General features: G+C 37.4%; 1 protein-coding gene across 3 annotated transcripts in view; it reads left to right on the top strand.

Annotated features, from left to right (window-relative positions):
* Positions 1-12,808, top strand: part of SCMH1 (sex comb on midleg homolog 1 (Drosophila)) — a 355,171-nt gene that overhangs the window by 284,432 nt on the left and 57,931 nt on the right. For all 3 annotated transcript variants that reach the window (XM_006886519.1, XM_006886518.1, XM_006886520.1), the window contains 2 exons: positions 3,308-3,543; positions 9,920-10,046. In XM_006886519.1, the coding sequence (XP_006886581.1) occupies positions 3,308-3,543; positions 9,920-10,046 (363 nt within the window). The remainder of the gene's footprint in view (positions 1-3,307; positions 3,544-9,919; positions 10,047-12,808) is intronic.

Raw genomic sequence — 12,808 nt, 5'->3', positions numbered from 1 at the left:
TCTAACTTAATTTTTTTTAATTTAAATTTATTATTAATTTCAGTAAAAATTTACAGAGGCTTTGGATTTCCATTCATTCATTGTTGCACATTTCTCCCCTCCCAAGCCTCCCCCCAGAACACTATCCTCTTGGAAAATTAAAAGAAAAATTCTCCATTGTTTTACAAACCCTCCTTCGTGTAGACTTCACTCTAGACTCCTGTCATGACAGAAATACCTAATCACATACCCGTTTTAAACGATTTCCTCCCTCCTCTGTTTTAGTGCAGTATACATTATTGAACCCATCTTTTTCAGTCTCTCCCCAACCCCAAGGGCAGTCCTCTTTTACAACAGTGACACCATGCAATATTTGTCCTTTTATGACTGGGATACTTTACTCAGCATAATGTTCTCCAGAGTCAACCATTTTGAATAATATTGCATGAGTTCCTTGTTTTTCAATGCAGCATAGTATTCCATTGTGTGAATATTACCACAGCTTCTTTATCCATTTGTTTGTTGATGGGCACTTAGTTTGTTTCCAACTCCTTGCTATTGTGAACAAAGCTGCAATAAACATGGTGTGCATAGCTTGTGGATTTCTAAGTCCCATAAATCTGTGAGGTGAAATCTTTCTTTAGTTTGGGGAAGCACTGAACTAGTATCTCTTAAGAGAGTTCTCTGCCTCATCTGTCTTTTCTCTGGGATTGCTGTGATTTATATTTTTTAATCTATTAACTGTGACACACATGTCTCTAATGCTCAAATTTTGTCTCCATTTTTTGGTTCCTACCATGTTTTACTTTGGGTGTTTTCCTCTTTAAGATTACTTATTCTGTTTTCTGCTGACTCATGTAATGAGTACTTAATTTCTAATACTGGTTTGGTTTTTTTTTAGGATGTTCATTTCACTTTTATAGATTACAGTTTTATGTATCATCTTTTCTCACATTTTGTTATGTTTTTCTCTGTTTTAATATATTATTTTTCTAAATGTTTACTAGTTTTAATATCTAGATTATTTGTGTGTGTCTCTTTCTATCACCTGTATTTTCTCTTGATTACTAATTATATTATTCTGTTCCTTCATGTACCTAGTAATGTTTTAAAATTATATGTAGTCCATTTTCTAAAAATGAACTATTGCAGCTCCAGCTTTTGTCTTGTGTCAGAAACAATTATTTCTTCTGTAAAATTAAAAGGTTAAGGTGCTGATCACTTAAAACTGTTCATGGATTCAGTTGGACTATACCTCTGGTTTACTCTTTTTCTTTAGACATGGGTTCTCTTGGACTTTGAGAAACTAATAAGTCTCTTGTCTACTAAGCCTTGAAAAACTATATGAAATCTCCCTATCCTTGAAAGCTCTGAGATTTAGTTCTTTCACTTTTTACCCCTTATAGTTTCAAAGTATGGCCTATACCCTAAAATGATAGCCCATGAGTTTGAGGTAGGCTTCACCTTCTAATTGTTTCTTTGTCTCCTAAAACTGTGTGATTATTGGAAGTTTCATTATTTTTTAAAGAACCGCTTAGTCTACTTTTGCATCTCTATTATACAAGCTCAGAACTCAGCAGATTGGGTATAGAGAAAAATTGACCACACTTATGGGGCTTTTCAAGTCCCATCTGCTCCAGAAACCTCTCTCGCTGCTCTTTCCCTAGTAAAACTGCCCTGCATGGGCCACCATGTCTAATGCTAGTTCATGCTCCTATTAGCAAATGCCTTCAGGAAAGAAACAATGCTACCTCAGAATGCTACCTCAGAAGGGCTCCCCCATGCTTGGAATTTAATCTAATCCTCATGATTTCTACAGTTCAAGAATGTCTTCTAAAATCATTTAATTGGTTTTTCTCTTGTTGAACTAGCAGTTTTTCACTGTCACTATCTATTACAGTCAACCTGGAAGCAACAGAATTCCTCATTATCTTCTACCTAACCACTGTAATAGTTTATTAACTATTCTCCCTAATTCTACTCTTGCTTTCCACACAGAGCAGCCAGAGTGTTCTTGTTAAGTACATCCTGGCACACCTCTGACAAAGCCCTCTAGTGACTTCCTTTCATATTGCTACACTCCCTCTACCCTAATCTCCCTCTGCTCTTCCCTTTTTTCTCTTGATTCTAGTCATACTAATCATCACAGAATCTTTGCACTTAGTATATCCTCAATTTGGTAGGCTTTTCTCTTAGATTTTCATAAGGCCTTTCCCTCATTTGGGGCTTCCTTAGAGAAACCATTCCTCTTTCTCATTCTAACTGTATCTCTTAACTTTGTTTTAGTTTTAGTCATAGTACTCTGACATTCTATTTTGTATTTGTTTTCTGCCTACCCCAGTAGGAGATAATCTCCCCAAGAACCAAAACTGTTTTGTTTGTTCTTCAATTTCTAGGGCATAGAAAAGCACTCAGTAACTATAGAATGAATTCGCTGTTTCTTAAAAAAAAAAAAAGTATTCCATTTAAAGAGGAGGCAAATGATTGACGTAAAACTGAAAAGTATTTTAACAGCGTTGTCTGTGTACTGCTGTGGAGATGTTCTGGGTACTGACTTAGCTGGTGGTGGTCAGAGAGATCTCAGTAAAGAGATATCCTTTAAACTCTGTTTTAAGCCATCAGTATGTTTGGTTGAAAAGGGATCTCAGCACACGTGAAGGAATGGTATTCAGAAGACAGTGGAGCAAGAATATAAAGATAGATGGCCAAAAATGATATAACTAGAGTGCAAAGCAGGGGCACAGTCCTTGGATAGCAGCATAAAGAATTTTAACTTTACTTTTCAGGTAATAGAGAACAAAGGGTTTAAGATAAGATTTTTTTTATCATGTGTATTTCCATGTCTTGCATTATTCCTCACTATAATAATCACATTAAAAAATTAAGTAGATTGATATAGAATATTCCTACCTTAGTTGTCAGAGCCTAGTTTTAAAACATCAGCCTTTTGTCTCAACTTAGTCTTACCTATAGAAGACATCACTTCTTCAAAGTCTCTGGTTTTCATTCTAGTGGCAAAAGATTGTGGGATTATAAGAGACTTTCAAGTGCTGAACAGGTTTTGTTTAAATGCTTTGACTTGATTTAGGTCAAAATCACTAAAATAACTTGGAAAGGAAAAATACGTGGGTTTTCAATTTTATTTAAATAAAAATCTCTATTTCTAGCCAATCTCATTTCATTCTCTTCTAGAAGTGAGTTACCATTTAGATCAAATGGCAGGAAACTAGGTTCTGCCTGAGAAGAAGTGGCAGGTCATTTTTTTCTTCTGTCTGGGATGACAGTGCAGGTAGGAGACAGGGTAATGGAATGAGCCTTTTTCTTGCAGTTGTGATTCCAAAGAACCCCTATCCTGCATCTGATGTGAACACTGAGAAGCCCAGCACCCACAGCAACACCAAAACTATCTTCGAACACCAACCAGGGCAGAAGGGGCGTAAACCAGGAAAGAAGCGAGGCCGGACAGCCAAGACCCTAATTCCCCATCCCATCTCTACCACCCCACCTAAGTCAGCTGAACCTTTGAAATTCCCAAAGAAGAGAGGTCCTAAACCTGGCAGTAAGGTAGGTAAAAATGTGGGTTCCTACTGAAAGGGTAACTCATCCACATCCATTCATCTTGGAGAGGAGCATGTCTGACTGAATTCTCCATCTTATATGTGCTTTTATAAGAGATCTTCCTAGGTTGTCATCCTTATTACCTACTTAACTTGGTGTTGATAATATTAGTGTTAGGATAATGAGGATAAGGAAAAACTTGTAACTTTGAAAGTTACTCACACTCAAGAGGATTCTCATGCCCAGGTATGTGAAGAAAGAAAATTTATTATAAATGCATTTCATCTTGTGTGTCTTAAAATGTGTGTGTGTGAAATATTTTGTCAGTTGGGCTCTCTATTTGACACTATTACATACATAGCATACATGATCTTCACACAAAAAAATTAAGTCATTTTAACCTTATTTTGTAATTAATTAAACTGAGACAAAGAGATATAAACTGACTTCCCTAAGATCACGTAGTTAATAAATGGCAAAGGTTGTGGAGATTAATCCCTAAATCTTCTTATGTCATAATCTCTACTGCCCTGTTATATTTTCATGCTGGCATTTTCTGAGAGATAGGACTTACTTCTAGTATAGCAAAGGTCAGGATTCACTAAGCACTATTATCACGGTTTTTTACTTATATACATGGCAATTCTTTAGGCCAGTTCTTCATTCATATCTTCCTAGGGACACTGTTACTATCGAGAGAAGTTTCTTCAACTATTTCTCAGGTGTTCTCCTTTGGCATCATCTCTTCCACTTGCTTCTCGACTGTCAAAGGATCTCTCTCTTATCTGCCTCCTGAACTACTTGAGTTCCAACATGAAAATAATACCCCTTCTTCCTGGACATTCCATTCCACAATCTTATAAGTTGTTCTCCGAGTTGTTCGTTTGTTGTTTGGTTAGTTGATGGTTTGGTTGTTTAGCAACTCCAGCTGACTTTATTTCTTTGGTAATATAAGCTCTTTAAGGTCAGAAACCTAAACTTTCTCTTCTTTTTCTCTTACTCAGTCTTATCAGGAGATATGCAGTAAACCTCAGATGGATGGATAGATGACAGATGAATAGACAGATTAATGGATGATGATAGTGATGGTGCCACCAATCTCAGTTGTTTCTTATTTGATGGTTTTGAATTTCATTTTTTTTCAATTATTATAATTTGAGTTTTAAAGTTTACAGAATTTTGCTTTTTTTTTTAACATTTTTATTCTTTTTCGTGTGTGTACAGTCAAATCGGATCTGACTGGTACAGGAGGAGATTGTCCCACCTTCTCCAGCAGAGAATCTGGTAGATTTGAACCACTCACCTCTGGGGTTGCAGTGCAGCTTCTTGCCACTAGGCCACCAGAGTTCTCCACCTTTGAATTCTTGATGTCACCTCCTGATCTTCCTTATAACATCTAGTGTTCCTTCTGGTCCACTACCATTGTTTCCTAACTGAGGCCTTGTTCAGTTTAGTCTCCATCTCTCATGTTGACCACAAGGATGCCAAGGTAAGAAAGGCCATGTGTTGAGTGATATTTGAGTATCTTGAGGCCAGTTAGGCTAATGAGGGAGCGCACTTGTTTGTGGAGCTCCAAGAGCAGAGCCAGAATCAGAACATAAGTGAATTTCAAACATGTAAGCTTTGTTTCATATAAAAGGAGCAGTTCATGGTATTCCATAAGAGAAGTAATAAGCCTTTGTCACTGGTGATATTTTCTTAAAGATTTGAGGACTATATCTGAGGAAGTTTTCAGGTCAGGGAATGTAAATATTTTAGATAAATAGTTGAAATAAATAGCTTTTAAGGTCCTTCACAGCTCAGGAATTAGAATTCTGTGATTGCCTCTACTCCCTTGTTGTTGCTGTTAGATGCTGTAGAGTACAACTCCTAGTGACCTATGAACAACAGATCTGCACCCTTTCCTGTCCAGGGCTATCCTCACAATCTCCGTCACACTCAAGCCCATTGCTGCAGTCACTGTGTCAATCTACCTGGTTGAGGGTCTTCCTCTCCTTCGCCATCTCACTACCTTCCCAAGCATGATGTCCTTCTCCAAGGAATAACGTCCCCTAACAACATGCCCAAAGTATGAGAAAAAGTATCATCATTTTTGCCTCCAATGAGAACTGTGATGCACCTTCTCCTAGACATATCTGTTTGTTCTTTAGCAATCTGTGAGATATTCAGCACTCTTTTCCAACATCACAATTCAAAGACATCAATTATTCTATCATTCTTATTCATTGTCCAGCTCTCAGATACATACCAAGTGTCTGGGAAGACCATGATCTGAATCAGCCATACCTTATTCCTCAAATTGACATCTTTAATAATTTTGAGAGGTCCCTGACTATAATCTTGCCCAGTGAGATACATCTTCTGATCTCCTGACTCGTGCCAAGTGTATTGGTTGTGGAACCAAGTAAAATGAAGTCATTGGACAGTTTCAATCTTTTCTCCATCTATCATGTTGTTGTGGTCCAGTGGTGAGGATTTTTGTTTTAGTGACATTGAGATGAAATCTATACTGAAGGCTGCAGTCTCTCTTAAGCAATCCTAACAGATTTGTCTTTCATTCTCTTTTGGTAAGAGTAATTCTCATCTTACCCTTTATCCTTTGTAATAGCATTTGACTTCCTAAACCCCCTTTTCTATACCGTCCTATTGCTTCTACAAGTGTAAGTATCTTCCATTTCACCCATGAGCTTATATTCCTTTACAAAGTGAAGTTGTTTATGGCTAAATATTAGATTCTGAGGCCAGAATATATTTCAATATCATCTTAATTGGGGGGGGGCGCAACTGTGTATATTTGAAGATGTTTCATTGAGTAAAGCTCTGACCCCCTATTTTCTCACCTACAATATAGAGATGAGATGATATGGAAGTAGATACATATAAATACATGCGTTTACCTCAAATAGTAGTAATGTTTTCTATTTTCTGCTTTCTTCTACAAATTTTGGGCACCTAAGTTGTCAGATTTGAAAGACCACTATCAATGTGGTGAAACTGAATTTATTCACTCTTTCTTCCCTGACTCATTACTAACTCAGATTTCCCCCCTTTTTCAGTATCAGAAAGCATCTATAATGTGTACATGGGGTATTTTATGAGGGAGTGCATGATTGTTTCCACAGGCAAAGATGTCCATGTATATATGCCTATTTCTTCAGAGTTATCACTTTATGTAATGCATTCCTAGAAGGTAGATTGGTTTGTACAGTTTCCAGCAGTGGCATCTACATAAGGCATTTAGAGAAAAATGAAAAATCTATTTTTGATACTGAGGTTAGTGTTTCATTGCACTCAGGAGGCCTTTTAATGAATATTTTTGGCAACTCAAAACCACAGTGGGATGCCATTTCATTCCCACTAGGATGGCTATGGAAAAGAATTTTCAAGCCAAACAGAAATTAACAAATGTTCACTAGGATGTGAAGAAAGCAAAACTCTTATCCATTGTTGCTGGTAATACAAATAGTACAGCCACTGTGGAAAACGATGTGCTGGTTCCTTTTAAAAATGAAAAAATAGAACTACCATGTAGCCCAGCAATTCCATTCCTCAGTATACTCAAGTCTCTGTTTCCTACATATATGCTCAAGTCTGTGCTTTGAGAGTGAGGACTTGTGCATCAATTTCATTGCAGCACTATTCACAATAGCCAAAAGGTAAAAGCAGCTTAATGCCCATTAACAGATAGATAAACAAAATGTGGTACATGTGTACAATGGAATATTACCAAGGCAGTAGGAGAAATGAAGTCTTGATATGTGCTACAATGTAGATGGAACTTAAAGACATTCATGTAGGGGAGCTCTGGTGGCCTAGTGGCAAGAAGCTGCCAGAGTGTGCACAATCCCAGAGGTGCACGGTTCGAATCCACCAGATGCTCTGCCGGGGAAGGAGGGGCAATCTCCTCCTGTACCAGTCAGATCTGATTTGACGGTACACGCACACTAAAATAATAAAATAAAAAAAATTTAAAAAAAAAGACATTCATGTACAAATACATTGCCCTCAAGTCAGAACCAACTCTTAGCTGACACTTCAACTAGTTTCCAGAGGTTCCAGATTGCTGGGGAGGAGATTGTCTATTTTTCTCCATGGAGCAGCTGATGGACTTAAACCACCTGCCTTTGGGTTGACAGCGAAACCCCTTATCACTAGGCCTCCACATCTCTGAAGACATTAGGGTGAGTGGAATAAACCAATCAAAAAGAACAAATATTATATGACCTCACTTACATAAAAAGACATGGAAAGACAAATGCGATGAGATCTAAATTTAATAGTTGTTATAAAGACAAGAGGTAGGATCAAAAGAGGATTAATGTTGATGGGAAAATTGCATTGATTAAGAGTAGAATTATACAGCCATTGGAGTGTCTACCAATATGGTGTATACCTGCAAAAAGTTGAATTGACAGAAGTTGTGCAATATGTATTTTTAACAATGGTAAAAGGAAAATACCAAGGCTGTTGCACAACCAAATGCCTCCTTGGGGATTGGCTCCTTGGTTTAGAGATCTAGCATCAGGGTTTCATAGGGCAGTTAACTGGTGAAATAATGTGTTTAGTGTTTCTGTTCTTTTCCCTAGTTTGGTTATATAGTGCTTGAAGTCTTAAAAGCTTTTGAAAGCAACTGGCTATCCAAGATAAAACAGTCTCTGTTCACCTGGAGCAACAGAGAAAAGGGAGTCAGGAATAAGAGAATGTAGAATGTGTAGCTACTTTTCTCCATCAACATCCACCTCTTTTGTCATGAGACCAGAATAACTGGAGAGTGCCCAGTTACTATAACTGGAGCAATATGTTTCAAGATTCCATAGAAAAATGAAATGTAAAGGGAGAGGAGAGAATACAGATTAGAATTTTAAATCCTCATGGACTCCAGAGTTTCTGGAGCCACAGAGCGTGGACAAATCCTTGAATCTACTTTCCTGAGTTAATCTTTAAACCCAAAATTTAACCAAATAATAATTTAACTAATAAATAAGGTCTGCTGTCAACATTATGAACTTTGAAGAATTATTTATATAGAATCAAATTGACAACAGAATATTGAAATATTAAATAGGAACATTAGAAGGGAGTGAGCTTATTGTTAAAAGAGGAAGAACAGATCAGGAAAAAAAGGATGAGCATGGTTGTACAACTTGAAGAATATAATCAGTATCACGAAATTATACAGGCAGAAACTGAATTGATATATATTTGGCTTTATATATTTTCAACAACAACAAAGTAAATAAAATTCATAATTTAAAAGTTGTTTCTTATTAAGAACTTTCTTATATCTGATAGCTACTCTCTGTCAGGAACTTCCTGAAATAGGATAAAGGAGATATTAGATTTTTCTCAAATCATCTTGATTACTTCTTTTATTTGTATTCTACACTGTATGTTTCATTGAAAAATATTCATTGGTGCCTACTGTATGCCAAGTACCATGTAAAGTAAGCATGATATTCAGAGTTAAACCCCCATGGGCCTCCAGGGCAATAGAGGACACAAGTATTTGAATATATTATAGCAATATATTGTGGTAAATACAATAGTATAAAACACGTAGTAGCATGAAAGAGACAGTAATTGACTGAGGAAATGTTGTCGGAGTAAGTTTCCCAGATGAACAGACATTTGTAGAATTAAGAAAGGAGGAAAGGAAATTCCAGGCAGAAGAAGCAACAGTTTATTATTATAAAAGTGTAGACCAGGTGAAATCACATAGTTTTTAGTTAAGTAATGCAATTGGATACAGCCTTGTTGTCATTAACAGAGCCAACTCATAACTGACCTTCCATTGGTTTCGCAGGCTGCACATGAACAGGAGGAGATTGCTCATCTTTCTCCTGTAGAGCTGCTGGTGAATTTTAAACACTAGAGAGGCACAGCATTTGCCTTAGCACACAACTACCTATATACTATGCCACCAGCTCCCTAGTGAGATATCACTAAAATATAAAGTCTAAGATAATGAATGATAAGTCAGCTAGTAGTGAGGTGAGAAGGTAGACAGGGAGTAGTTTGTAAATTTAGGGTAAGGACAGTTTCTGCTTTTAGAGAGAAAAGTGCAAAGTAATGCCAAGATAAATAAGTCACAAGAACTTTTTTCCTTTTGTTCACCCACTAGTGAAGAATCTGGTACTTCATATAATGTTGCCTGTGAGTTGAGCTCTGACTCTACAGAGCCGGAGTCTTGCACATAGATTAGGAATATGATTATTCCTTTATAATACTAGGCCAGGTGCTCTATAGAAAATAAAGATAAAAAAACAGTCCCATCCATAAATATATTTTTGTTTTGTGGGTGAATTTAGAGCCTAGGACTAGAGAAATAAGAAGAAAAGTTACATGTCATGGGTAGAAAACTTTTCCCCATCCATTTTGACAGAGAAAACCTCGGACTTTGCTGAACCCACCACCCACCTCACCAACAACCAGCACCCCTGAACCGGATACCAGCACTGTGCCCCAAGATGCTGCCACTATCCCCAGCTCAGCCATGCAGGCCCCCACAGGTAAGAGCAGATCACAGAACTAGCTGCAGCAAGCCCCAGGCCCCAGCATCTGTATTTTTTTTATACTAATAATTAGTCCCCTGGACATTTGTAAACCTTCAGTAGTCTTTTAAAATACACTTATCTTTGGATTTGAAATAATTTCAGAGAATCCTGTTAAAACAAATATGGATAGATAGTCTATAAACTCTGGGTGAGAGAATTAGACAAGTGGTGAGGCCAGCATCAGGAGATGGTCTCTGGCCCTGATCAGTTTGTAAAAATAATCATCCTTCCTGGTTAAATAAAGATGCTCCTTTCTTAGTGGTTCCTTCCAGACAACATGTTCTTAGAAATAGTGCTACCATTCAAATATATCTAAAATGGCATATATAGAGAGAGTGTGAGCAAGTGAGTGAGTGACTTATGTGCTGTTGAGTCAGAAATTAATCTTTACTGACCCTCCAGCAGGTTTTCAGAGGTTGTAAATCATATGGAGGCAATTGTACATCTTTTTTCAACAGAGCATCTGGTGGATTCAAACTGCTTGCCTTTTGGGTTAGTGGTATAACTCCTGACCCACTAGGCCAGCAGAGGTGTGTGTGTGTGTGCGTGTGTGTGAGAGAGAGAGAGACAGAGACAGAGACAGACAGAGAGAGATTGATAGTGGCAAATCTTGATACTATGAATGTGGTTGACTTTGGAGACAAACCAAAAATCTGATGGCTGAGATCTGTCTGATTTGTGTATATCTGTTTCCATTTTGTAGATAGGTTCATAAGGTCTAGTAAGGTAACCCTAAAAGACCTTCTCCTTTAGAATAGATGAACACCTTCCCAATGGAGTAACTCTACAGAGAAATAATCATTTTTAATGCTTAAATTAAGATACATAAGCAAAGATACGTTTTACTCTACTCAGTGGATACGTCAGGGTCAGTGAAGGAGAAGACGACCCCCAATAAGATGGATTGACATGGTGATTTCAGCAGTGGGCTCTAGTGTATCAGAGATAAAGAGGGTGGCATAGGATAGGGCAGAATTCAGGCCAGCTGTTCTTAGGGTCGCTATAAATTGAACTCAATTCGATGGCACGTAACAATAACAAGCAATTGGAAATGTACCCATAGAAGGTAGAGTGGTCTTTTCTTAAAAGATCTAGTATCTTTAAGGATCAAGGTCTAAATCATAGAATGTTAGAACTCAAAGGGAAGACCCAGCCATAGATTCCCTCATCCCTAAATAAACTTTAGAAGACAGCAGAGCCTACCTGTGTCATGTGTCCATCTCTGGTCAGGGTCCGATCATATAATGTCTTCAAATATGTCACCTGTATCTAGCTCTGAATAGTTACTGGTTTGCTTAGTTCAAATGTGTGTTTTTCAAAACTAATTGCTGTTAAATTGGAACCAACTCAAAAATGACCCTTCAGTAGATTTTGGAGAGGCTGTAAATTGCATAGGAGGAGATTGGCTGTCTTTCTGTCTTGTAGTTACTGTTAGATTCAAACCACCAAGAAGTGACAGCTTTGAGTTAGCAGTGGATCTCCCTACAGACAAGGCCACCAGAGCTCCCAAAAGTGTCTTTACATTGATGAACAGTAATCTTTGCCCCTGAGTTCCATGGATGAGTAAGATTAAAGCTTCATGAAAATACTGTTTTCATTTTCTAGCCTTTTGACATGACCACTTGATGCCTGTTGGCCCGATTTATTTACCCCTCCATCATTTTAGATACCACTTAGATACTTTTCCAGCAACACCAGGAGTGTTCCCAGCATCGGCTGCTCCAAGATTATGTGGCACTCTTCCGGCAGTCACTGGACTATGGTGCCTCATTTGGTCTGAATCTCATAGCCTAACTTAAGGAGAGAAATGTCTTTTGTATTGTCGAGTCCTGGCCAGGCTCTTTCAGTTTTGACTTATCACTGTGTCATTGTCTCCTGACTCATTCTGTTATATCACTTCCCTCTCTAAACCTCAGTTTCCATCCATATATTGTTATGTGTTGTTCAGTTCACTATAACTCATAGCAAACCTATGAATAACAGATTTGAGCCTTGCCCTACACTGCACCACCCTCACCATCTCTAATATGCTCGAGTCAATTGTTATAGTCTCTGTGTTAATCTATCTTGTTGAGGGTCTTCTTGACTTTCTCTGACCTTCCACCTTTACCAGCATGATGTCTTTTTCCAAGGACTGGTTCCTCCTGAAAATATGCCCAAAATATGTGAGACCAAGTTTTCTCATGCCTCCCTCTAAGGATTACACTTCCTCCAAGATAGACTGACTTGTTCTTTGGCAGTCCAGGGGATATTCAGTCCTCTCCTCCAATAAAACAGTTCAAAGGCATTGATGATTCTTCTGTTACTCCATTGTCCAACTTTTGGATGCATAGGAAATAACTGAAAAAAACCATGGCTCAAATCAGGTCACCTTAGGCTTTTATTTTTTTTTTATAAAAGGTCTGTGAAAAATTTTAATGAGGTTCAAAGTTGCTGAAAATATAAATTTGACGTAGATGCACCATTTCATAGAGTAATTTGAAATATATACTGTATACTATCGGTAGAGATTACATAAACATTTATGTAAAAGAGATTATGAAAAAATAAGGCACAGAAAATTGACTCAGCATGTTATTTTAAGAAATAACAGAAGCAAATAATCACTTTAAATGTATACTTCCTTAAACTACAGATAGTATTCTTTTTTTAATTAAATTTTATTAATTTTAATGAACATTTACAGAGATTTGGGGTTTCCATTCATTCATTGTTGC

The sequence above is a fragment of the Elephantulus edwardii genome, unplaced genomic scaffold, assembly GCF_000299155.1.
Source record: "Elephantulus edwardii isolate Elephantulus edwardi_28Jun2011 unplaced genomic scaffold, EleEdw1.0 scaffold00049, whole genome shotgun sequence".
NCBI lineage: Eukaryota > Metazoa > Chordata > Mammalia > Macroscelidea > Macroscelididae > Elephantulus > Elephantulus edwardii.
This window is presented reverse-complemented; position numbering and strand designations above follow the sequence as displayed.